The sequence below is a fragment of the Heterocephalus glaber genome, unplaced genomic scaffold, assembly GCF_053883595.1.
Source record: "Heterocephalus glaber isolate CG9 unplaced genomic scaffold, H.glaber_assembly_v1.0 deba00000331, whole genome shotgun sequence".
Taxonomy (NCBI): domain Eukaryota; kingdom Metazoa; phylum Chordata; class Mammalia; order Rodentia; family Bathyergidae; genus Heterocephalus; species Heterocephalus glaber.
Window position 1 is genome coordinate 31945631 of NW_028258142.1, and position 27323 is coordinate 31972953.

The window sequence follows — 27323 nt, forward strand, 5'->3', positions numbered from 1 at the left end:
TACCTTCCATCCAGGGTAGTTCTCAAGTCTGTTTTAACTCTGCTTCCTTCTACTTTTCAGGACCTTAAAGAATTGGTCGAGAAGCTGGAGAAGAATGAGAGAAAGCTCAAAAAACAACTGAAGATTTACATGAAGAAAGTCCAGGACCTAGAAGGTATAGTGTGTATGAGTATATTGTGTTTCGTGAGGCAAAGATGCATACCGCTACTGCTGCAGGGCAGAGCTGCTACCCTTTGGCACACTGTCCACTTTGCCATCTTTCCAGTGGCTGTGCCTGCTCTAGCCGTGCAATAGAAGAATTCAGACCCCATGAGCTTACATATTCTCCATTGTCAGAGTCCCAGTGGAAAATGTGAATTAAGCAGGTTTTTGGTGCTTACTCTGAGCCAAAGATCTGTGGGGTGAGAGAAATGGGGCACAGAGAATGACCTAGTAGTTCCTTCCTTCAAAGGACTCACAGTACTTTCTGGGGTAAAAGAAGAATGCTGTGTAACACAAAGACCCCCCATCTCCAGGGGCCTCACCCCATGCCATGGAGTGTTAAGTTTAAACTTCTAGTCTGTAGTCCAGTTTAGAAAGTTATCTAAGTGATGCTTCCAAAGCACTGAGAATCGCCTCTACTCTGACCCCCTGCTGCACATCTAAGCATGCCAGTCTTTAAGCACATGCCACTCTGTGTGGAACCCTGTGTGGCCCCTCACTCCCGATATCCCTCTCATCCTTCACCTTCAAGAGCCATCACCCCAGGGCTCCTGTCATATGCTGTCCCGACACTACAACCTGTTGGCACAGTCCTGATCACAGATGTTATTTTGTTTAATCACCAGCTTACACCCACCTGCTGCTGTAGATCAGGGGCTCTAGGAGGCCAGGGATGTCCATGCACGTGCTCACATACAGGCAGATGTGGTTTCTTCTAGCTGGTGGTCCCGCCCCATTCCTGCCCATGGAACCCCTCCATTATTTGGATTTCTTGTTTTCTGCTTGTTCTCATTCTCCTAGTTTCTTGGCTTTTAGCTTTTCCCTTTGGCTTAGTTCTGAAAACCTATCATTCCTTTTCCTCCTGTGTCTGCCCCTCCTCTTCCTGTAACCATTCCTGTCCCTTGTCCCCTGATGACTTAGTAGCTTCCCAGGCCCTGCCTCTGGCCACAGCACTGTCTGTCCTCCATCCCCTCCCCACTTTGCCTGCAAAGTCAAAACCAAGCTGACCTTTGGTGCTCCTCTCCACACTGCCCCTGCACACACGCACAGAGCCTGCCTGTTTCTCTCCCATTCAGGAGCTTGTGTGAAGTGGGATCTGGTAGATTGATGCACCAGCCACTTTCTGCCTGGTAGTTGAATCATGCCCATCCTTCATTCTGCCTGCTCCTTTGAGACTTTCCAGCTTCAGCTGCCATCAGCACCCATGGTGCACACTCCTGGCCTGGCTCCTGGCCAAGCTGCATTGTACAGTGTGTTTCCACCTGAAGATACAGATGCATCTCCATGTCTAGACAGGCCAGGGACAAGGTTGGGGACTCCACTGTGTCTGCTCCAGTGCTTAGAACAGTACCCTGTGTGCAGTAGAAACCAGGTGTGCCCAGAGGTTAAATCTGTGGGTGTCTCCCACCCTTCCCTCTGGGGTCAGACTGAAGGAAGGCTTGAGTAAGGGTTGACCAAGGCTTTATAATCCCCAACTGTACCACCAAAGCTCCTCCTAAATAATTACTTCTGTAGTCACATGGACTGCATTTAACAGGTTTCCAAACCTGACTCTCCCTTTGGATGTCGGGGACAGTGTCTTTCTGCACCCTAGGCACCATTCTGCTTCCCTGCCCGTAGCCATAGGCAGTGTCCTTGGTCTTGTACCCCTGCAGTTGCGCTACAGCTGTGTTATGATGTCTGCTCTCTGGCCACTCAAGGGAGCCAAGCAGAGCAGGTCTGGCCAGTGCTACAACATCCTCCCAGAAAGATGCCACCCCATTTTCCTACAGCTTAATAGGGAAGAAGAAGCAGCTGCCAACAGAATGGGTTGAACATCCTGCTCTTTCATACCCTTCACAAGTTTTCTCTGCTCCAAAACCTACCCATTGCCATTTCAAAGGTTTTCTCCTCTCCTTGTCTGAAGTGGACACAGAATCAACTGCTGAATCTTAAGGCCACATTGAGGTTGTGGTACAGGCTGGTGTTACAGATCACATAGAGTATGGGAGCTCAGGGACCAGAGTGCTGACTCCCAGACCTAGGTCCAAGCCTCTGCCCACCAGTCCCAGCCCTCCCCACAGGCCACGCTCTCAATGACCCACTTCCTCTGACCAGGCTTTACCTCCCAAATTACAATTAGCTATGAACTCATTCATGGGCCCACTGATGAGTATCACACCCCTATGATCCAGTCACTTCCCAAAAGCCCCACCTAGGAGCACATGAGGCTTTAGAGGGACACCGAGATATAAATTGTTACAGTCCTCATTCATGTATCCTGTCCTCTCTCTCCCATTCAGCTGCCCAGGCGTTGGCCCAGAGTGATCGGAGGCACCATGAGCTCACCAGGCAGGTCACGGTCCAGCGGAAAGAGAAGGACTTCCAGGGCATGCTGGAGTACCACAAGGAGGACGAGACCCTCCTCATCAGGAACCTGGTGACAGGTCAGGACCTACCACGGCACCCCACACACCAGCCCTCACACGGCCTCCCCACTCCCATTTCTGTCCACAGTACAGTCCACCTCAATCCCAGCTCTCACACAGCCCTGCTCACTTCTCTTCTCTACCTCACACCCACTGTTCCAGCTGCTCCTAAAAACAACCCACTGCTTTTCCAGGTAAAAAATTCCACCCATTTGGAGGCTCGTATAAGCTCAAGAAAGGGAGGTATCTGTTCTGCCTGTGGTGGGCAAGGGTGGGGGAGCTACCAGCGTGGCCCCAGCTGCCACTCACTTCTCCCCAGCAGCAGCCACAGCACCTTTCCTTGGTGAAGGTCCGTATGGGTGACAGCACCTTACGGTATGTCCTACTGCCAGAAACTCTGCCAACCACCTTAGCCTCCTCTCCTTGTCCTGTTCAACCCTCACAACAGCCTTTTAAGTAGGTACTATGGTACTCTCATTTTATAAAACAAAACTGAGATCATTCCAGTAAATTGCCTAGGTCACACAATAGGTACATAGTGGATCAAAGACTCAAATTCCTTCATAAACGCTGTGTGATATAGCACATAGGAGCATGGGGCTGGAGCTAGACAGCCTGTTTGCAAACTTAGCTCTTTCCTTCCTGGCTGTGCGGCTGAAGACCAGTGTTCTCATGAATAACATGAGGAAGACAATGTACCAGTAGTACAGAATTACGAAAATCAAGGTTAATATGTTGCTCACACCACCACAACAACAACAAGAAGGCATGCCACAGTGGTCAGGTGAATGCAAGGAGTCTGAAGGGTGCTGCTGGAAACACAAACAGTGTTCTGGGCACATCATCCACCCTTCTCTGACTGTGGCCACCACAACCTGCATCTGCATGCTATCAGCCACTGTGACTGTGATTCCAGCTTTGTCCTGGTACTACTAGCCCAGCCCCAGCCTGGAAACCTTACTGTGCTCCAAGAGCAAGGGGGAAGTCTTTTTGGTGGCCTAGCCAAGCCCACTGTGCCTTTGGCTTCTCTCTCTGAACCCCTAGGGGATTGTGGGGGAGCCAGGCTGAGAGTCCCATGTGTGGCAGGCAGAAGGAATGCTCAGAGAAGGCAAACAGCAGCACCTCTTGGGACTCAAGCTCAACCTGCTCCCAAGATGTGGGCTCAACCTGCTTCAACATCATCTAGAACCCTTGCTTTCCACTCTTCCCGGAGGAAGAGTGTGTGGAGCAGTTCTGGTGTGGCTGCTGCTGCAAAAGCTACACGCCTGTCTCTCTGACAGTGATCTATCATCCCATCGCCCACGAGTGTGGGACAGATGACCTAAATGAGGAAGAACAAAGCAAGCCTTCCATCCCATCCCAGGTGAGACCCATTGTTACGCCCACTGACCCAGGCAAGGGCACAATCCCTGGTGCCCCTGACTCAGCACCCATCACCATCTGGCGCTCTGAGAGCCCCACAGGGAAGAACCAGGGCAATAAGGTGATCAAGAGGTAAACAAGAAAAAGGAAAATGAGAAAGACAAAGAGGAGGAAATGACATGAGAAGGGAAAGCTGAAGAAAAAAGCCAAGAAGAGCAAGTTGAAGAAAAGTCCAGTGAAATCGGAGTCTTCGCCTGCAGATTTGAGCCAATCATTAAGCCCAGGAGAGTTGGCCCAGATGTCAGAGTCCAGCTCAGAAAGCCGAGGAGACCTGGAGAGTGAAGACAGTCACCATAACAGGAGGCAGGAGGAGCCCTCCAGTGAGGATATTGTGGAGTCGTCATCACCCAGAAAAAGAAAGAAGAGCACTACCCAGGCCAAGAAGAATGGGACAAAGACCTCTTCACAAGCCAAGAAGGTGACCAAGAGGAAAGCTCCCCATGTCCAACCCCAATCTCAGTTGAGGGCAGGGTGAAGAATAAATGGCATCAAGCTTGTAGCTGAAAAATAATAATAATAATAATAATAATAATATGTTGCTCACAGCATGGACCAGCAGCATCAACATCCTCTCAGAAAATACTAGAAATGAAAAATTCCAGGTTCTGCTATAGAATTCTTGAATCAGAATCTACATAGCAAGAAACCAGGTAGTTCACATGCTCACTGAGTTCATGCTTGCAGAGTGCCTAGGTCAGGATCCCATTGCCCCATCATGGAAGTTCATCAAGGTTGACCAATACTGTCCCTGCATTCACCTGCAGTTTCTCACCAGGCATGTGACAGTGTCAGGGCTGACCTACCTGGCCCTAATGTCCTCCCCAGGGATACTAGGCAGCTCTTGGACCTGCTTTCCAGAGCCTCCCACCCCAGCTTGGTCCTCAGGAGTGCCAGACCTGCTACCTCAGCTACCAAGAGATGAGAGTTTTCCCTGTTACCTTCTACCGCTCAGGGTCACTCTTCTCAGATTGTAGATTGCTCACGTTTGTGCTTGGATAATTCCATATGACTGTCTCCTCCCCTAAAGATGCTAAGATCTAGCTGTGAAGCCCAAGAAAGACTGTTTAGTCATAGTAAGAACTTAGAGGTTAGAAGTCTGGGCCTACAAAAAATATTTTTTTTCTGGATGAATACTATTGGTATTCTAATTAGAGCTAAGGGCCAAAGTACAGCCATTTGTTGAATTTACATAATGCCTAAATGTTAAACCATGTACCCAAAGTATTAAGGCCCGTAGTTATCACTTAGCTGGATGGGTAAATTTGAAGGGATGCTGTAACCCAAGTAGCAAATGGAGATAGGGCAGCATGGCCCACTCAACCCAGATCAGCCCTAGCAGAAGTCTCAAGGATGTTGCCTACCAGCTGGTAGACCATGGATGGCTTCCCGTCATTGCATTCCAAAGCTAGAGGGACTCATGGGGCTTGGTTTGGGCAGGTAATGAGAGTGAAGGCTGAGAGCCAGGGTATAGTGAGAGCCCCAGTGAGATTCCCAGGGCCTCTCTCTCACCTGTCATTTTGCCTTTGCCCCAGGCCTTTCCTCCCACTTCCCTGAGCTCCTGCCATCCCATCCTACTTTGAGCCTGGTTTGCTGGCTCCCTCAGCATACTCTGGATTAGTAAGCAGTCTGACAGTTTCTCCCTGGCTCTTCAGGGGCTTTAGTGAGGAAGGGCCAAAGAGCTGAGTATGAGTGCACAGGTCATGGGGAGAGTCACAAGGCCCTCACATTTTTACCTAAGAAGACCTACCTGGGAGAAGATAGGCAGGGAGGATGCAGAAGAGAAGACTTGGAAGAAGTGACTGGCTGGGAAGGTGCTGGGAAAGGCAGAGTGGCAATGGCCTGCTAGGCCGTTTGGCAGGGAACAGGGCTAGTGTTGTCAGGTAATTCAGTCCCAAACCGATGGCTACATAGGACAGAGGTTGCTCCCAGTCCTTGGCAGACTGGTTCTGTCTTTGGGAACACACACTTGGCCAAATTCACCTGCGGCCTGCCTTTGCACACTGGCTGTTGGAGAACCAACTGTGCCCATGGTAAGGGAGCCAGTTGCTGTCTAAAGCCTGCCTCTGACTGGAGCCCTTCTTGGCTGAGGACCATCACATCTGTGTGTAACTTGTGGGCCTTTTTCCTACATCTTGTAAGGATAAGGCTTTAGGAGCCTGTTTTAATATTGTAGTCAAACAACTAGGAACTTGGTTGGTTTTTTTTTCTTTTTTGAGACAGGGTCTTGCTTTGTAATGCAGGCCGGCCTTGAACTCACTATGTAGCCCAGGCTGGCCTCGAATTCATGGTGATCCTCCTACCTCAGCATCCTGAGTACTGGGATTAGGGGTGCACAACCACACCCAGCAAGTTTTATTTTTTTCTCTGATGTCTGAAACTATTGGTAGTTGAAGTGGGAAAGAATTTACATATTCTGTGCACTTTCTTTCCTTTTCTCCTGACCTTCTGTGAGAAGTCTGTTTCTCAGTAAGCGGCAAGGAAATACTGTAAACATTTCTATTTGAAGTGAGAATTCTGACAGCCAAAGTGACCTCATAGATCTCACTCTTGCTGTCACTGTTGTTAGACCTGAAGCCCCAGATGTTGTCTGGCACGGTGCCCTGTCTCCCTGCATACATCCTTTACATGTGCATCAGACATGCGGATTACACCAATGACGATATCAAGGTGCACTCCTTGCTGACCTCCACCATCAATGGCATTAAGAAAGTCCTTAAGGTAAGAGGCTTCGGTTTTCACAGTAGACTGGGTAAGGGTAGCATCTTGCCATTGCTTCTCTTATCTGGGTTCTGCAGAAGCAAGTTCTGTTAAGCCTCCAACTGTGGTAACAGGGATGCCCAACAGTTCCCAGAGGAAGGTGCTTAGGCTCAGAAATGGCAGGAAGCTCAGAACTCCAGTATAGACCCAAAACCACCTCTCTGGTGAGCCTCCAGAGGCACCCAGCACTGTAATTAGGAAAGGCTTGGCTGCTCAGTGCCACAGAGCTAGGGAGATGTCCTGCTGCAGCCAGTGGTGGGTGGGCCTCACCTTGGACAGAGTTCAGGGCCACATCTGGAACCGAGCATTCTTCCATCTTTCCAAGGGACCAGGAGCTTACTGCCCAGGGTGTGGCACAAGGAGAACTGTTGGCATTCATCAATTTACAAGGTGAGGCAGCCTGGACCAGGACTTGGCTGTCACAGGTGTTGAAGCAGCTCAGGAATGCTGCCTGAAGACATAAGGCTCTCACCAGTGTAGACACAGGATAGCCTGCAGAGTCAAGCTCTGCCCACAGAAAGCTGGGCGGTGTGGTGGCAAAGGGAGACTTTTGAGGGAGGTTAGCTCTCAGGAAGACATGTTCTGCCTCCTGCCAGTCATGAGCCCCAACTATTACTACTCTTAGAGACTGTCTTCAGTTCTCCCCCATACTGCCACTTCCAGATGCAAGCCTTCCTCAAGAGCACTGAGGCCAGACAAATTCTATGTCTATTAGCCCATGGTCCCTGCTCTGTGAACACCAAGCCAGCCTTTGGCTTCTGGCTTCCTGGAAGCTGCATTGCCTTCCCTGCTGAAGCCTCCATGTGCAATTTAATCCACTCACAGCACTAAATATGATAATACACATAATCTCAAATTTGTGTCTCTGGCTTTGACCTCTTTAACAATCTCCAGCTGGAGTCTTAGGTCAGTCTAGGTCAGCCCAGGTATGACTATATCACTTCCTTAGGGAAACCTGTCTGCTATCCTGAACTAAATTAGCCTCCTCCAGCTGTCACTATTCAACTGATTTATTGTCAGCTCATACCACTCTCTGCCATTTAAATAACGATGATGCTTGCCTCAAAGAATGAGCTCTATGGTGCAGAAGCTGGATCATAACTGTTTGGGTAGCTGAGCGGCCTTTTTCACTTAGTTATGAGTTAGTTGCCATGTTCTATACTTGAAATTATTGGATATCTGCCCTCTACATCTGTGAAACACCAGAATATTTCATGGTCTGCTCCCTGGCTATGTTGAAGACCTGATAGTTTGGAATTGGGGCCAGCCAGACCAAGGGGTTAGACTAGCACCTGGGGCTGCTGGGCTGAGCTTCATCTGCATTACCTGGCGTCATGTTCTTCAGTTGTGGGAGGCAGCTTTTCTTATGTGTGCTCTGAATGTGCATCACTGATCAGGGGAACAGCTGGGGTTCTATGTACTGTTCCTTGTAGTGGAGGAACAGGGACACAACCTCTCAGCAAGGGATCTCCTCTCTGACTGGCAAGTGCCCTGCCAGTCAGGGCTGCTAGGTAGTAGTGGGAAAGACAGTAAGATAAGTAGAGAGTAAGCATTTCACCTGACAGGAACTCATAGCTGGGGATGTCCATTTCTTCTCACAGAAGCACAATGATGACTTTGAGATGACAACATTCTGGTTATCCAACACCTGCCGCCTGCTTCACTGTTTGAAGCAGTACAGTGGAGATGAGGTGAGTACTAAGATGGGTTCCCAGAAGGCATCCCTGCTTTGGACACCCTAAGATGATGATGTAAGGTCATTGGAGCACCTTCTGAGACCTCAGACTGTGAGCATGCCTTATCATCCCTGGTGACTGGAAGCCACAGGAGACCTAACTCCAAGTGGCTTTGATTAGCCAAGGACCCCCTGAAAAGCACCCCTTAAGTAAGTAGAAATGATAGGAAAATGAGTTTGCTTAATCCACCCATTGTCAGAGAGCCCCCTGGGATTCTCCAGGGAAATCCTAATGAACTTACGTTTCTGAAGCCATCCTAAAAGAACCCATTTCCATGAATGCTGCAAGAAAGCCAAGTTGTTTAGGGTGTAAGACTATATCCTAAGTCACCTGATTAGTTTGTCCTATTCAGGATAGGTAAAGATGGTCACAAGTAAAGAATTCAGTCCCTAATCAGAACTACATTAGTGTAAACTGACCTTGAGGCCCAGCTTCATGTTTCCAATCAAATGTGATTACTTGTCCAATGATTTCAGATTTTATTTGCAGCAACTAATATCATTTTGTATTCCTCTCTGCACCTATGGGGCCTAGCTCTATGTAGAACTTGCCCTTCTCAATTCTGGTTCCTGAAAACACCTCCCTTGTGCTCTGCATTCAGCCCAGTGACCTCATAACAAATGGTGCGCTTTCCACCTAGAGTCTCCAATGAGAGCCTCACTGGCTCCAGCCCTGACCACTTACTCCCTGCAGGTCTCTTCTACTTTCCTTTCTCCCCTTGTTTTCACATATCTCACTATCCACACTTCCCACAGTCAAGATGTAGTGTAGATGAGAACCACACAACAATTTTTATAGATTCGTTCCATCTTTTATGCCAGAACAAATTTTGACACTCTTCTCTATGAGACAATACAAGGAGATGGCCACCCCAGTCATTCTTACCTTCTTTGGATGGTGGCTTGATTTAACATCTCTCCTGAGAATCAGAACCTCAGTTTGATCATCTGTTTTAATTCTGAAAGGGATGGGTTAAAGGTGGAAGAAATGGCCTTCTGTTGTGTAACTGTGATACAATTTGTTCTTACTTGAGGTGAAGAGTGACATTTAATGTTATTTAATTGAGATTTATCACTTTATCCAATGTTAATATATATTCTAAGTAGAATGTAGATTGTTGTCCCATGTGCTGATGTTCTCAGACAAGACTTTTTTTTTTTGTATATCCTTTTATTGGTACATTTTAAGTGTACAATGTAATGACATTCATCATTGGAGATATGCACGTTTACATACTCTCTTGGTTCTTATTTTTTCCTCCTTCCCCTGCCCTCCCTTCAACCTCTCCATCCCTCCCTATTTACAAAGACTTTGTTTCCATTTTTTCATTTTCTCATATTAATTCCATTCCCTTCTTTCCTTTCCCCTACCCCTCCCACTTCCCCCTCCCCTTTGCCCCTTTTCTTCCTATTTCACATTATCTATTATACCTTTTAGTCCTTATTTACACTTTCACTTTCTCACACTAGAGAAACTATTTGTTATTTACACATGTGTGTCCTATTTATTTCACTTAAGAGTATCACCTCAATGTGCATCCATTTAGCAGTAAATGTCTCTAATTTCTTATTTTTGATGGCTGAGTTGTGCTCCATTTTATAAAAAAAAAAAACAACACACATTTTCTTTATCCAGTCTCCAGTTGATGGGCACTTGGGCTGCTTCCAAGCTTTAGCTATTACAAACTGTGCTGCTATGAACATGGGTGCACATATATCACTGTGGTATGATTCTTTTAATTCTTTGGGGAAGATACTGAGCAGGGGAATAGCTGGGTCAAATGGGACTTCCAGTCCTAGTTCTTTGAGGTATCTCCATACTGATTTCCACAGTGGTTGCACCAGTCTACACTCCCACCAGCAGTGGAGCAGGGTTCCTCTTTCCCCACAGCTCCACCAACATTTGTTATTGGTTGATTTCATGATGGCAGCCATTCTATCTGGAGTGAGGTGGAATCTCAGTGTTGTTTTCATTTGCATCTCTTGAATTACCAGTGATGTTGAACATTTTTTCATATGTTTATTTGCCATGTGTACTTCTTTGAGAAAGGTCTGTTCATTTCAGATGCCCATTTTTGGATTGGGTCTTTAAATTTGGGAGGTCTGATCTTTTTAAGTTCTTTATAGATTCAAGGTAGTAGACCTTTGTCAGACAAGACTTTAACCAGCACATAACCAGGTCTGGGTAGTCTACTAAGGAAGAAGAAAGACTCTCTTAGCAACCAGTTATTCTCTATTCCTCCTCTTTTTGTTGTATTAAAAATTGCTTTATACCTTGGCACAGTGCAAGAGGCTTTGCTGGGGATGCTCACCTTTTTGAAAGCACTGATCTTTTTGGCTGCTGTTGGTCTCCCTTGGGCTGAATAAAAAGGACATTGGTCAGTGAGTCCTTTCAGTGTTGACAGTTGTCCTAACTTATATGTTGTTTCATCTGGTTAGTACAAAAAGCTAAGAGGACACAGTGCTGTACCATAGAATCAGTTCAATTCATCTGTTATTTCTGATACTCAGTGATAGATGCTATATAAAGGGTCTCATTGTACAGGCATATAATCCAGGCCATGGTCATGCTCCTGTAAGGGCTTTATATACTCTCAACATTTCAGAGTAACCTGAGTAGGGACCACAGAAAGCATAGATCTCCTTTCTCTGACTTGGTACCAACCTACATTTTGGTACTTTAGGAAAATCACTTTACTTCAGGGATTTGGACTCCATGATTTAAGCCTTTCTAATTACACAGTTCTGACTTCTCTGTCATATTGAGTTTTTTGCACTGCCTTCAAGTTGAAGGGCTATCATCAAGGCCTTGAAACCTGATAGGATTTTGTAGAAAATCTTATAAGTACTAACCTGACCTGTTTTACTTTTCTCATTGCTGAGATACAGTACCTGACACCCACAAATTAAAGGAGAGGTTTTTTTTTTTATTTTGGCTCACAGTTTGTAGAGATTTCAGTTCACAGGCAGCTGGCTCCAAGAAAGGGCAGCACTGCAGAGGAGAAACAGCTCATGTCATGGCAGCAGGAAGCAGAGAGAGTTCAAGGAAGGAGAGGAAATAGATCCTTCCAGGCCATGCCCTCAGTGACCCAGGTCCTCTGATGAGCCTTCACCTCCCAAATCACCTTTAGCTATCAACTCATCTGTGGACTAATCCACATGATCCAGTCACCTTCCAAAAGCCCCATTTATGAGTGCATGAAACTTTAAGGAGGACATCTAGATATAAACCATAACATGAGTAGGGCCCCCAAAGTTGTTCTGAGCCCAGGAGATCATAGAATGTCAGCAATGCACACCTCTCTCTATAGGGTTTCATGACCCAAAACACTGCGAAGCAGAATGAGCACTGTCTTAAGAACTTTGACCTCACTGAATACCGTCAGGTGCTGAGTGACCTTTCCATTCAGATCTACCAGCAGCTCATTAAAATCGCCGAGGGCTTGCTGCAGCCTATGATAGGTAAGTTTGCCCAGGTTCAGAAACCTTGTCCTAGGACCCGGAAGGAGGGGTGGCTGTGGTAAGCTCTCCTGCCTTCTGGGAACCAAATATATTAGCCATGGTCTCCACAAAGCAAAAGCTTTCTCAGTGAAGGCATGAGTAGGTATGCTAACCATACCTAAATGACCTGTAAAATTTTCAAAGCCATCCCATAAAAAATACATTATGGTAACAAAGTGATATGATTTTTCCTTTATCTGTTTTCCTGTAGTATATTGTATTATTTTTCCCAAAGCAAATAATTTCAATGAGTAATAAATACAAACTCTTGAAAAGTAAAAATGAATATACAGTGAAAAAATGTAATCCTCTAACCCATTATGCACTTAATTCTGAAGAAAGAAAGCATGTAGATATGTGTGAAAGAACACAACAGTAAGCACTCAGGCAATAATGTTTACTAAACATTTACTTTGTACAAAGCAGCAAATATACTTGGGCACCAACATGAAATCAGAATTGAAAAACAAGGCAGTTATATTTTCAGTTAAAAGTGACACGTATGTACATCACTCACTGTACTCCATGAAGGCTGGGGAGGAACTGAACCTCAATCCATGTGTAATGCCTTCTCCTGGTTCTTACAGCACAAGTAGGTTATGGATGAATGCCAAGTAGGACCAATCCGGAAGGATATCTCTTGGAAGGAGGTCATTCCACATCCTCCTACTTCTCTGGCAGTCCTCTCCTAAGGCACCACTCGGGGAAATTAACATCAAGCTGGAGATACTTCAGAATTCACAATAATGTGATGGTTGATCATACCAGTTCTGGAGTCAGATCTGGCTTCAGACCCTCACCCTGCCACTTCCTAGCAGCATGACTATAGGCAAATTATTTAATCACTTTATGCCTCAATGCTTTCATCAGTAAAATAGATTGTACCTCACAGAGTCATTGGATAATTAAAAGAGGTACTAAACATAAAGTACCTGGCACACAGTTAAATGTTACTCAACTAAGTAAGTTGGACCTACTAAACTAATACTGACATAGTGGCAGGGCGGTAACTACACGCAAATTACTCAGTTCTCAAACTTTGGACTCTTAGCACAGATAGTACAGAATCAAACTCATTATCTTTGTCCCATCACCAATAAATTTAAATGAAAATTTTGTCCATAACTATTCCATATAGTGTCCAACATGTTAGAAAGTTTTTGCCAACTGTGATAAATTCCTGACCGGGTCAATATTGTACATCTCTGAAATGTATCATTGCTAAAGCCCCAAGCACTCTTTGATCTGAGTGGTCCAATGGTGGAACTTGCTTGAGAGCAACTATGCTTTTCTTTCAGTTTCTGCCATGCTGGAAAATGAAAGCATTCAGGGTCTATCTGGTATGAAGCCAATGGGCTACCGAAAACGCTCCTCCAGCATGGTGGACGGGGATAACTCATACTGCCTGGAAGCCATCGTCCACCAGATGAATTCCTTTCATATGGCGATGTGTGACCAGGGCTTAGATCCTGAGATCATCCTTCAGGTGTTCAAACAGCTCTTCTACATGATCAACGCAGTGACTCTCAACAACCTCCTCCTGCGGAAGGATGTCTGTTCTTGGAGCACGGGGATGCAACTCAGGTGAGAGGGCCTTACTGCAACACTCTGAGTGGGCCCGACACTAGCTGGGATCAGAACACAAGGCATCTGTCTCTAGAAGTCAAATCCAAATCTGATCGTTTCTCCTTGTCACAGACAGTATGTGACTCAAATCTCCATCTCCTTTTTATTGGTTGGTGAAATTCATCAAATCTGAAATGATGACTTAGTAAACAAATCAAAGCTTAAAGAAGATTACATGGTCTAAAGACTAGATCTATGTGGCTAGGTCAGAGAGAGAACTCGAGTTAACAGGCATGAAGGCTCACACAGAAGTATAAATGTGTTTGTGATGTTGAATACAAGTTTTTAATTTCAGTATATTTAATGCCTCCACCAAATTAATTTATATGGCTATGTTAAGTATTTAATCTTTGCTTAATTGTAAGCGCCCATTCATTCATTTATTCATTCCTCATTCAATAAATAGTAACTGAGTGCCAAGCACTTCTAAAGCTTCTAGCCAAGTGAGATAATTAAGGTGACGAGAACGATGGTAGGAGTTGCAGCAGGTCTGCAAAACATACCAGGTGTCCTCAGGCCAATAAATTACTTCTTACTCGGCTGGGGATTTAACTCAGTGGTTCTGGTGCCTGCCTCGAAAGTGAAAGGTCCCAAGTTCAATTCCCAGTACCAAAAAAAAAAAATTACTTCTTACTATGGCTAAGGTACAACATAAGCCAACTTGAAGAGTGGCTTCGGGGAAGAAACCTTCACCAGAGTGGAGCAGTTCAGAACATGGAACCTCTGATCCAGGCAGCCCAACTCCTGCAGTTAAAGAAGAAAACTCATGAGGATGCAGAGGCCATCTGCTCTCTGTGCACTTCCCTCAGCACCCAGCAGGTATGGTTATTCTAGGCCTCTATCAGCCATGGTACCTGAGGCAAGCCCTGCTTCTGTTTCCAATCTGTTCTTGCCAGTGGTTCTTCTTAGTGTTCTCTCCTAACCTTTATATGCCCTACTGACACACTTCTGAGGTTGCCATTGATGGGATGTTCCTGATGAACCAGAGTCCACTTCAGTCTGTGAGCTGTTTTCCATAATTCTTGTATCCTTCTTGCTCACTTGGAAGATAAAGTAGCAAACCCATAACACATCCAGCCTAAGTAACAACTTTTTTAAACAATGAATTCTAGATTGTTTCTTACCTAGAAATTTTTTTTAAATTCTGAAACAGCATAAGGCATTCGCTTTTTTACAATTATTTGGGTTTTTTATAGTTATAATTTCAATATGGTCATAGCTTCACTGATGACTCATTGTTTTATATGAAATCATTGAGAGATATTTAAATAATACATAATAAATACAATGCCATATTTTATTTATATTATTACTTGGCTGCAGATGAATTACCATTGTAAATTTTTTTTTTTCACAAATAGGTAGATCTTACCCTCCATCATAAGGGTACCTATTTGGAAATGAGCCATGGAGACCAGCACAAGGAAACCAAACTTTCAAACTAAATGCATCTTCTTCCCAACTAGCACTTAGAAACAGCTAACTCCAAACTCAATATAGTAGTTAGTTGCTACCTCCTCCAATAACTATTAAAAGATATATTCTCAAACTCTTAATAAAACTGCTTCCTCTTGCTAATGTATTGAAAGCTTTCCAACTTGTCCCCACTTTTAAATATATTTTACTTTCATAAGTTTACTTCTGAAATGCAGCTGGCTTAGCATTGGGGCAAGCTACTTCCATCAAATAATTGGTAGGCAGAAAGGAGATTATCTCCATCTCAAATAAGAAAATCTCACATGTAAAAGAATTTTTAATGGGGAGAAGAGGGTGTAAGGCTGTTAGGTGTTGTTAAATAAGACCTTCCTCACCTAATGTCAGATCCCCAGTACTTTTTGGAAGAAACGCTTAAATTACTTGTAGATAAGAAGTTGAAGATTTCAGGTAACAGTTTTCTAAACTCTTCATTGTTTACAAGTCACCAAGAACAGAGGAAGGGACAGATGGACACAAATGTGGTAAAGAAGCTTAGATCTTCCAGGCACAGCCATGGATGGAGATTCCTAGTATCAGTGTCAGTCTGGCTTCATCTGCTTTGTAGGTCCTATCTTTAGAGGATTATTCTCTAATACCGATGTTATATAATCTCTTAAAAGTTCAAAAGTTGACTTCTGTTCATTTAGCTCTGCGCTAAACTTTGTTTTCATTCCAACAGATTGTCAAAATTTTAAACCTTTATACTCCCTTGAATGAATTTGAAGAACGAGTAACAGTGTCTTTCATACGAACAATCCAGGTGAGTTTTAAAATATTAGTCAATTTTTATAAAAAGGCCTAAGCTAAAACTGCAAAGGAACTTGAAAATTTGGGTTTTAACCTTCTCTTTATTAATAAAAATACTAGTTACATGATGTGCTAGAAAGCCTTATATTCCTAGGCCTTCTACTTAAATAAACATGACCCTTGTCACCCATGAATAACATATGACTGTATGCACACACAGAGGATTGAACATTTATAACTCTGCCTCTCAAGTTTTAGACATAGTCTGAGTATTTTATTGCCAACATGTTACTGAACTAAGGCACCCAAAAGGAATTGAAAAAGCAAATACACCAACCCTGCCTTTCAGTGGAACAAGATGTTCTTTAAGAAAACAATTTGAACTCTTAAATCTTGCCTTTAAGACTTTTAATATTTGCCCTTAGCAATATGCTTGGAAGAAAACATATTAGGCTAATGATTGTTTAAGTCTGCCTTAAAATGGATATTTTTTATTTATTTAAATAAGCTTACTCAACCTGAGCCTCCAGGTAATTTGGGCTGAGTGCCCAGTCTTCGTGTGTCACAGTGATTAACAGCAACAAGGGCCGGGGATTTAGCTCAGTGGTTTCACTGCCTGCTGCACAAGCACAAGGACCCGAGTTCGATCCCCGGTACCAAAAAAAAACAGCATCAAATGATAACTCATAGTATAGTATGTTACAGTTACACAGTGGAAACACCTTGCAGAGATATGGTACATTAACCAGTGAAGTAATGCCAACATGAAACAAGAATAAGAGTCAGGAGAAAAGGAACCAAAAGAGGGGTTGATCAAAGATGTTGAAGAGCCTTGAGGAAACATGGGCTTTTGTATAAGATGATGTTCCTTTGAAATACTTGGGATTTTATTCAAAACACCTTATCATGCGTCAGTGTAGAAATTTGGAGATTTAGAAAGGGCCCCTGGGTCTGAAAAGAGCTGTGGTAAAGAATACGTAACTTTAACCTTTGTGTCTAAGCAGAGAATAGAGGCCAAAGTTGAAGGAATGGGTGCCAAGTTAGACTGAAGGTTGGTTGTTCCCTTAAGGACAATGGGGGATATACCAGGAATTATTAAGATGCATCCCACAGAGAGAAGTGGGGAGAAAATCATCCCCACGGGCATCTCATTGGGCACAGGAGGTGCTGATTGAAAGGACTCAGGAAACAAAGAGAGCCAGCGGCTTAAAAGGAAGGACAAGTTGGCTGATGGAAGAACAGCCACTGATACCTGTCCCTGAGCACAGGACTAATGTTTAGGGAAGGCTGATAAATGCCCCAAGCAAAAACACAAGTTTAGAAGGTTTTACTCCTTGCTGAATGTCTGAGACACATTAAAGGGAGAACCATAACTGATTATAAACTGGTAACAGCACAGTTTACAAGAAGAGAATTATGTCAAAGGTCAAAGAATACATGCCAAGTCAGACTGCAGGTTTAACAAAGTAAAGACAAAGGAAAAATGTCATGGAGGTTAAGGGTTAGTCTCTGAAAATATGTACAGTCAGATCCTAAGTCTTCTTCAGATATCAATCTCAGTGTCTGACAATTCTGTCAACAAATATTTTTGGGGTTTTTTTTTCTAGCTATAGTTATTTTGTTTTTCCAATAGAGTATTCAGAGGAAATGGTGAACAATCAATTCCACTCTCCTGCACCTCAACTCATGTACCAAAAATGCAAGTCTCTTATTAAAGCAGACCAGTATGTGCAGTATATACAGATCTTTAAAATGTAGATTTGAACATATCAAAAAACATCTCATGGAATAGTACTTCTTAAATATGTACATTTTTTATGTGCCAGCTAAAAATTGAAATAATTTTTTTTCAGTACTAGGGATTGAATCCAGGGCCTTCATACTGAGCTACATCCCCAGTCCCTTTTATTTTATATTTTGAGACAGAGTCTCGCTAAATTGCCCAGGTAGGACTCAAACTTGTGATCCTCCTGCCTCAGTCTCCTTCAGTGCTGAGATTACAGGTGTGTGCCACTGCACCCAGCATCTCATCCTGTTGATATACTGTTGTATCAATCCTTTACAATTTTTCAAGCCCTTTAGGTAGGGGAGCCCAGTGATATACCTAATATAGAAAAGTGAAAGGAGCTTAAAGACTGTCAGAATGAGTTTTTCTCTAGTGTCTCCCACTTTATAGGTTTTGTGCACTTTCATATGCTGTGTGAAACATTTGTAGTACAAACATAGCAAAGCTCACAGTAGGATGAGTGTGAGCAACCATCAATTCCAGAGTGGGTCTTCTGCCAGGTCACTGCATTTGGTAACCTGAATTAGTGAGGCTGGTTGCTTATTCCTTTCTAAATATCTTTATCTCTTCTAAATGTTCCTTGTTATTTCAAATTATTTTCTAAAATAATTTGAATTTTGTTGAAGTTGCTTTAAAATTTAGCCCATCTTTTAAGATGCTAAATATGAGTATTTTGTGATCAGTACTTGGGAATGTAAAGACAACTCTCAGGTTTTGGGGGGGGGGGGGGTTGGTACCGGGGATTGAACTCAGGTCCTTGTGCTTGCGCAGCAGGCAGCAAAACCACTGAGCTAAATCCCTGGCCCAAGACAACTTTCCATTCATTATCCAGGAAGCTTAAGAAAACTTGGACAGTTTGAGGTTCTGTTGTACTATAAAACCTGTACTATAGGTTTTATAGAAAACCTATAATTTAAAACCTGCTGTACTATAAAACCACCTCAAGGGCCAGGGATTTAGCTCAGTGGTTCTGCCACCTGCCTCACAAGCGCAAGGTCCTGAGTTCGATCCCCGGTACCCAAAAAAAACAACAAAAGAACTACCTCAAAATCCTATGTTCAAACTAACTTCCTTCTGTAAGCCTGTTTCCTAGCACTTTTCAAATGCTACCATGCATTTACTGACCACAGCTTCTCTTTCAAGTCTTAAGAAAAATAGAGATGCTCTGAGTGTTACAACTGACTCCTAGAGGAGGTGAGCAGATTAATATCTCTTAATATTCTCATCTCTAAAATAGGGAAATGATGAAACCTCTAAAAACTTACAACCTATGACAGTCCATCTTGATTGTTAACTTGATTGAATTAAGAGTGGCCCAGAGAGGTGGCTGGATTGTGAGAATGCTATTAATCAATTGATGAGTTCATAGCTAAATGAGCTATTTAGGAGGTGGACCTATGTGGAAGAAGTAGATTACTATGGGCATATCTTTAAAGGACATGACTTTTCTTTGGCGCTCTCACCCTCTCTCTGCTTCCTGGCTGGATGAGGAAGCATTTTTCCTCTGCCATGATGTTTCTGCCTTACCACAGCCCTTAAACAATGGAGCTAGTCAACCATTGACTGAAACCTCTGAAACTGTGAGCCAAACTAAATCTTTTCTGGCTTTGCCACAGTGACAGAAAGTTGACTAATCCAAAAAACTGGTACCAAAAAGTTGGGTTATTGCTGTGACTCTATGTGGCTATGAGGCTCAGGAGCCTTTGGAACTGGTTTATAGGAAGTATTTGGAAAAGTTTGGAGAAGTTGGCTAGGAAAATGCTGGAATGCTATAAGCAGTGCTTAATGGCCAATTCTCCTTGGGGGCTAGAAGACCAGAATGGCAATAGGAATTTAGAGAGTAAAGACTGTGTTCATAAGGTATCAGACATAAATGAGAACTCTATTTGAGCATGCATTTTACATTCTGGCAAAGAATTTATCTACTCTTTGTTCATGCCCTAAAACTTTGTGTGAAGCTAAGCTTAAAGGTGACAGACTAAGTGATCTAGGGAGGAAATTTCAAGGCAGCGCAACATTCAAGCAGTGGCATAAGTATTGCTAGCTGCTTTTAGCCAGATTTACAGTGAGAATAAGAAGAAAAAAATAGGCAAAAGATTTGAAAAACTTTCATTTGGGCCATTAAAAAAAAAAAAGCATATGTAAAGTTGGAGCCACAGATGGTATGGTTGTTGAAAAGACTAGGACCATCACAAAGAGGCCAAATACTTTGTACCAGGACAAGAAGAAAGATGCCTTGAGGGCCTCTCAGAAAACAGCAAGACCTGACCCATCACAGGTTCAAGAATATAAGAGTGTAAGTCTTTCCTTTGAGAAGAGAACCCTTGGGCTCTGCTCAGGCAGGGAATATCTAAGGAATGTTTTTCTTCAGGGTGATTTCACTGTGCTCAGCTTTCCAGGCACTCAGAAACCATTGCATCATCATCCAAGGGGGCTGGCTACTTCTTAAACTAGTGACATTCCTTGGTGTCCTCCACATGATGCTGGTTTCGCAAGCATGCAGAATGCAAGAGTGGAGGGGTCAAGGAGGCTTCCATTCAAATTTCAAAAGAGAAACCAGGCAATGTTTAACAGGTTTAGCAACCCTGCGGACAACAATATTTAACAAGATTAGAATCCCTGCTAAGAAGGCAGTGTGTGAAGCTGTGAAAGTGAAGCTAAAGCTGCACTGGAGACCTCAGGAAGTTGGAGAAGCCAGGAATGCAGAACATCTGCTGAAGAAAGTCAAAGGGATGAGCAAAGCCAGCCCAAGAGTGACCATACAAGCTTCAACCATCAAGGCCTTATGCGCAGGCCCACCCAAACTCTTTAATGTTACATGATGGCATCACAGACCTCAGATGCTGGTCCTAGAGCTACAGGAATTAATATTTGTCCTGCTGAGTTTCATTCTTGCTTCGGTCTGATTCTTTTCTGTCTCTCTTTTCCTGCCTTTTGAAATGGGAAGGCTTAACCTGTGCCATTGTATTTGGAGGTTATGTAACTTGGGGTTTTTTGTTATTTTCTGTTGTTTTTTACAGAAGCTCACAGCTAAGAGTTGCCTTGTGTCTCAGAGGAAACATTGGATTTGAACTTTTTCTTTTTTTTTTAAGAGTGGCATGAAGTTCTTTAATTTGGAGGGCAAAAGGTAACACTTAAAGGCAAAGGTCATGTGAACAAATGTTCATCACAAAGCTGGTCTGATACAGAGGGTACTTCTCTGGGCCCCCCAGCTGCACACCAAAGCAGGGTCGGTAGTGAGTACAAATCTGAAACATCCATGTGTCCAACAAACTGCCATCTCAAGAAATCGTATCCAGGGAACATCAAGAAATGAACATTTTTCCAGTTTTCTTTATTAAGAACGGGAACAATTCTGCCAACAAAGTTCATGACAACAAGGTGCAGGCAAAGAGAAAATCAGCAAACATATTTGCCCTTTGAAATGAAAAATAAATTAGAATTGAAGCAGTGTATTGCCATAACTTACCTTGAAGGTAAGCAGGTTCTCCTATACTTATAGAACTTAGACTGGACACACAATACAAGTGCTTTTAAGGAGAACTTAGTTTTAAAAGTTGAGATAGCATAGGACAAGTCCTATAAAATTCATTTTTCCTTTCTCAAAACAATGGAAGATCCTTTTGAAACTTATTATCTTCAGTTATCAATATTACTGCATTACGGAGCCAGTGCAATCCTGCATAGCCTTGGTCAAAATGACAAGGCACAATAAAAAAATTAAAGTATTATATGAACAGTCTAATTTAAAGCTGAAGTATAAACCAAAAATTATCCACCAGGAGGTGTGGGGTGGGGGGGGTGGGGGGGGCAGTCTCCTCCTCAAGACTCCTCTCTGGCTGAGACGGCCACGGGAACTGAGGTTGCTGCGGGGCTGGGGCAACGGCAGCGAGTCCCTGAGTCCCTGTGGCGGCGCCTCTGCCTCCGCCTAACCACATCCCTCCTCCTGGTCCGCCCTGCTTCCTTCACTACTGCCCCTAAACTTCTTCCCTGGGATAAGCAAACCTGCCGCAGGGGAAGAGGGGGCTCCATAGCTCCAGCCCCCACGCAGCCCCGGCCCGGGGCCTGTCAGGGCTCCAGCTCCCGAGGAACCTGGACTTGAACTTTTATGTAATGCTGGAACTGTTGAGACTTCAGGGAGGACATTACTACACTTTTGGTTGTATACAGCATAGTTATATCATGTTAAGCAGAATTCTGACCTTGTTATTATCTTTATTTGGAAGTTAATTGTGGTTTAAGGAGATGTGATTAGGTGTCAGGTTAAAAAGAGGTAATCTTGTGGTTCATCTTGATTGTCAACTTGACTTGATCAAGAGATACCCAGAGAAATGATTGGATTGTGAGAGTGCTAACCTCATCAGTGGGTTAATACATTGATAAGTTCATGGCTGAATGGGCTATTTAGGATGTGGGGCCTTGTTGAAGGAAACAGGTCCCTATGGATGTAACTGGGAAGGATACAGTCTTTCTTGGGCTCTCGCACCCTCTCAGATTCCTGGCTGCTAAGAGGCAAGCAGCTTTCCTCTGCCATAATGTTTCTGCCTTGCCATAGGCCAAAGCAATGGAGCTGACCAGCCATTGTCTTAAACCAGAAGCCAAAATAGATCTTTCCTGCTTTAAATTGTTTATCACAGAGCCAGAAAACTGACTAATAAATAAGCTTTAAAATGTTATTTCTGTTGGAAGCAAAGAAATATGTTGTCTCAAAGAGAAAAACCATTTGTCTTATCTCATGCTAGTATGGGATGACCTGTGTTTTCGTGAAATTGAAGTATATTGATTTTATTCTTGGTAATATTTGAACAGTTCAATGGCCTTTGTAAAAGTACAATTTCTACCTGTACAATTCAGAGGTTAATTATTGATGCACAAGCAGAAAGAACAAAAGACGCACACAACAAAGTTAATAACAAATAGAGCCCTCATACCATATGATAACAACTATATTCCGTGCTTTACACACGTTAATTCTTTTGAGCCTCACAACCTCGTGAGAAGAGTGCCCTTCCTCCACCCCATTTGTACTTAAATGTGTTAGCTCTCTATTACTGTGAGGAAAGGTTTATTTTGGTTCACAGTTTCAGAAGATTTTAGTTCATGGTCACTTAGCCCTGTTGTTTTGGACCTGTGGCTACACAGTACATTATGGCTTCACCTCATGGCAGTGAATTGAGAGAAACAAGGAGTCCTGGTATCCTCTTCTAGGGCATTCCCCCTTCTTTCCACTATGCTCTACCTCCTATAGGTTCTACCAGCTCCCAGTAGCATTAAAGGCTAAAAACTTCCTTTAACACATAGGTCTTTCAGGCCGGGGATTTAGCTTAGTGGTTCCCCTTCCTGCCTTGCAAGTACAAGGTCCCAAGTTCAATTCCCGGTACCAAAAAAAAAGTTAAAAAATACACATAGGTCGTTAGAAGACATTACAGATCCAAATTATAGCAGTGTTTTACCATTTTAGCCATTTTTACATGTACAATTTGATGAGATTAAGTGTAGTGACACTATTACATAACCATCAACCACTTTTTTTTTCATCATCCTGAACAGAAATTCTGTCCGTATGAGCAGTAACTTTCTATTTCTCCTTCCCCAGCACCTGGTAACCTCTTTTCTACTGTCTCTGTATTTGGCCATTCTAGAAGTTTCATATAATTATAATTATATAACATTTGTCATTTGAGGTTTATTTTGCTTATGTTTTCTGGAGTCTTTGCCTGGCTTTAGTTATCTAGCTTCAGAATGATGTAGGACATAGTCTCTCTTCTTCAATTTTTTTGGAAGAATTTGAGAAGAATTAGTGCTATTTTAAATGTTTAGGAGAATTCACCACTGAAGATATCTGATCTTATGTGCTTTTTTTATTGGGAGATAGTAAGTTACTAACTCAGTCTCATTACTTGTAGATCTATTCAGATTTCCTATTTCTTCGAGTCAGTTTCAACTGTTACTACAATTTTGTCCATTTCAGCCAGGTTATCTGGTTTGTCGGTGTAAAATTCTTAGCATTTTCATTCTTTTTAATTTCTGTAAAATTGATAGTGATGGCCTCACTTTCATTTCTAACTTATTAATTTAATTTCTGAATTTAGTCTTTTTTTATTTCCTTTCTGCTTGCTTGGGGTTTTGTTTGCCCTTCCTTTTTGGTTCCCTGAGGTATTCAGATAGACTTGACTTGAGATCATTTTTAATGCAGGCATACACAAGTTATAAATTTATCTCAGTGCTACTTTCATATCCCATGAGTTTGTACTTTCACTTTAACTTGTCTAACTTCTCCCTGTTCTAATTTTTTTGACCCATTAGCTATTTAAGAACATATTAATTTCAACATTAGTATGGATTTTCCAGTTTTCCTTTTCTAGTCTCATTTCATATCAACAAGAAAAGAATGCTTTGTAGGATCTCAAGTGTACTAAGGCTATGTATTTTGTGTAATCTATAGTCTATCCTGGAAAATGTTCCACGGACACTAAAAATGTGGATTCTAGCTCTCGAGTGGAGGGTTCTATGTGTGTTTATTAGGTCTGACTGATTTAAAGTGTTGTTCATGGCCTCTGTTTGTTTGATTCTTCGGTCTTGTTAATCTACCTGTTTAGTCACTTTTCTTGTTGCTGAGACAAAATACCTGACACCCAAAGTTAAAGGAGGAAAAGTTTATTTTGGCTTACAGTTTGTAGAGATTTCAGACCATAGTTAGCTGGCTCCAAGGCGGAGTTGCATGGCAGAGGGACACTGCAGAGGAGAAACAGTCCCTGGCATGATAGGGCCGGCAGAAGGCAACAAAGGAGCAAGCACTGAACACCAGGCAGCAGTATGCCTCTCTCTTTTATCCCTTCCAGGCTGTCTGTCCTTTGGATGGTACCACCCACATCCAGAGTGGGCCTTCCCACTATCCACATTCAAAACTATGCCAAATCAATCAGTGGGCTAATTTACTAATCACACGCCCTTAACCCCAGTATCACACAACCTAGATCTACCCATCTCTGAAAAGCCCTACCTATGACCACATGAGGCTTTGGGGAGACATCTAGACACAAGCCATAACACTACCCATTATTGAAAGTGGGGAATTGATGTGTCTAGCCATTATTGAAAAACTGTTTCTCCCTTCAGCTCTGTTGATTTTGCTTCATATATTTTGGAACTCTGTTGTTAGGTACATGTTTTAATTGTTCTTGATGGAGTGAACCTTTAATTAAAACATAATGTCCTTTGTCTCTAAGAAATTATTTAATTTTATCTTTTTTTTTTTTCTGTACTGGGGATCAAGCCCAGGGTCTTTACACTGAGCTACATTCCCAGGTCTGTTTGATTTTTTATTTTAAGACAAGTTCTAAGTCATTAAATTGCCTATGCCAGGCTCAAACTTGGAATTTTCCTGCCTTAGCCTCTCAGAGTGCTAGGATTTCAAGTGTACACCGTCCCCAGCTTCATTTTCATTCTTGAAACAGTTTTCACCAGATACACAATTCCCAGTTGAAAAAATTTTTCCTTTTAGGACTTTGTGCCATACCACTGCCTCCTAGCCTCCATGCTTCTAATGAACAATCAGCTGTTAATCTTATTGGAGAATCTCTTTTTTTTAATTTTATTTTATTTTATTGGTACATTTTAGGTATACAATATAATGACATTCATCATTGGAAATTTGCACCTTTACATAATCTCTCTTGGTCCTTATTTTTCCCCCTTCCCCTGCCCTCCTTTCACCCCCTCCATCCCTCCCTATTTACAGATCTTGTTTCCATTTTTTCATTTTCTCATATTAATTCCATTCCCTTCTTTCCTTTCCCCTGCCCCTCCCACTTCCCCTTCCCCTTTGCCCCTTTGGAGGATCTCTTGACAAGTCATTTCTTTCTTGTTGGTATCAAAATTCTTTGAAATAGGTTATTGATAGTTTGACTATAATGTGTCTTATTGTGAATTTCTTTGAATTCATCTTGCTTGAAATTAATTGAGCTTCTTGGATGTACAGAGATATGTATTTCATCATATTTGAGACATATTTAAGCATTATTTAAATCTCTCCCCCCCACCCCGTGATGTATATTAGTATATTGTTACTTGGTTCCTCAGACGTTGTTCACTTTTACTCTTCTGTTTCTTTCTTCCTCTCGTGCTGGATCACTTCAGTTGCCTTATCTTCAACTTCACTGATCTTTCTTCTGCCTATCTGATCCTTTCAGGTTTCCCAATGAACTCTTTTACTGAATGTTTTATTTCTGGTTATTGTATTTTCCTAAAATATCTGGCTTCAAATAGGGGGAAAGGGAGAGAGGATCTATCCTTAAATATTCCAGATGATGTTATTAGGAGTAGCCATTGTATCCTAGGACCTGTACTGGGACCCAGCAGATAAACCAAAATGCACAATCCCACATTTTTGGAAAACAGGGTCCTTACTGCCTGCCCTGGTACCAGCCAGCTGCTCCAGGAATTGGCCTTATAGCCTCATAGCTTCTCTGGGGCTGAAGAATGGTGGACAATGACAGTAGCTGGTTCACATGCAAGGCTTTCTCAGCAAATATTAACCTTTCCCTTCATCAAGTACTCTTCTGGTTGTAATTAGTGTCCAAGCAAGTTCCAAAGTTCTGAGATAAATTATAACAATAGTCTTTCCAACTCAATAGTCACTTCAGTGAAAGGACTGCCCCTAGAATTCCTACTCTGCCATTTATGTGATTTTAGTCTTTCCCACTCCATCCTACAGATGAAGAAATCAGGGCATAGAGAGATTCGGAAATTTGCTAGGTAAGGCCATGATGAGAGCTCAGGCTGTTTGCTTCCAGAACCTATGACCTTAACCACCTCACTGCTATGCCTCTCCACGTGGCCTACACTTGAGATCCATTTTTACATTCTCCTTTATATAGAACAAAATTTTAAATAATGTTTGAACTGGAAAGAATGCTTAATCATCTGATCTTTAACAACCCTAACCCAGGGTTTCTCACACCTCTAAATACCTCAGGGATAGGGAGTCCATATTTTCCTGGTCTTGAAGGTTCACCTTGATTATCTTAGAGGTCTTCTCATCCTGTGTGCCAACTCACTTGTGTGCACTAAGTATTTATGTGGTCTTATTCTTCCCTACAGGCTCAACTACAAGAGCGGAATGACCCTCAGCAACTGCTGTTAGACTTCAAACACATGTTTCCTGTTTTGTTTCCATTTAATCCATCTTCTCTGACCATGGACTCAATCCACATTCCAGCATGTCTCAACCTAGAGTTCCTTAATGAAGTCTGAAGACGTACCTTTCCAGCATCAGCTAAATTTCCAATGAGCACAACAAGGAAACATATGCAGTCGTGTGAATCTGAGGACCTGTTAAATCTGGTAAAAGTGGATCAAATCAGAGATGGAGAGAATGCTGAACTAGACAGAATGAAACACATCTATGTCATTAATTTTTGTATCTACTCTCAGAATAAAAACACTTGAAATATGGAATATTTTTTTAAGGTTTGCTTTCAGCCTAAACAAATACACATCATAGTCTATAGCCACCAAGCCAGTTCTACAAAATGGAAGCTTCCTAGTTTTGATATTTTCATATAACTGGAGAATGTTCAAATTAAGATAATATCAAAATATGTGATAGCAATTGCCCTTATAGGACTTTTAACAAATAATGGTACTAATAACCATGGTAATT

General features: G+C 42.7%; 1 protein-coding gene and 1 pseudogene across 5 annotated transcripts in view; both read left to right on the top strand.

The window, feature by feature from the left end:
• Positions 1-27118, top strand: part of Myo5b (myosin VB) — a 385932-nt gene extending 358814 nt beyond the window's left edge. For all 5 annotated transcript variants that reach the window (XM_013075970.3, XM_087192987.1, XM_087192980.1 and 2 more), the window contains 9 exons: positions 61-154; positions 2484-2627; positions 6598-6749; positions 8390-8479; positions 11835-11985; positions 13323-13608; positions 14295-14469; positions 15806-15886; positions 26762-27118. In XM_013075970.3, the coding sequence (XP_012931424.1) occupies positions 61-154; positions 2484-2627; positions 6598-6749; positions 8390-8479; positions 11835-11985; positions 13323-13608; positions 14295-14469; positions 15806-15886; positions 26762-26914 (1326 nt within the window). In that variant the 3' untranslated portion in view covers positions 26915-27118. The remainder of the gene's footprint in view (positions 1-60; positions 155-2483; positions 2628-6597; positions 6750-8389; positions 8480-11834; positions 11986-13322; positions 13609-14294; positions 14470-15805; positions 15887-26761) is intronic.
• On the top strand, positions 3685-6591 carry LOC147830088 (protein PROCA1 pseudogene; annotated as a pseudogene).
• Positions 27119-27323: the final 205 nt, after the last annotated feature.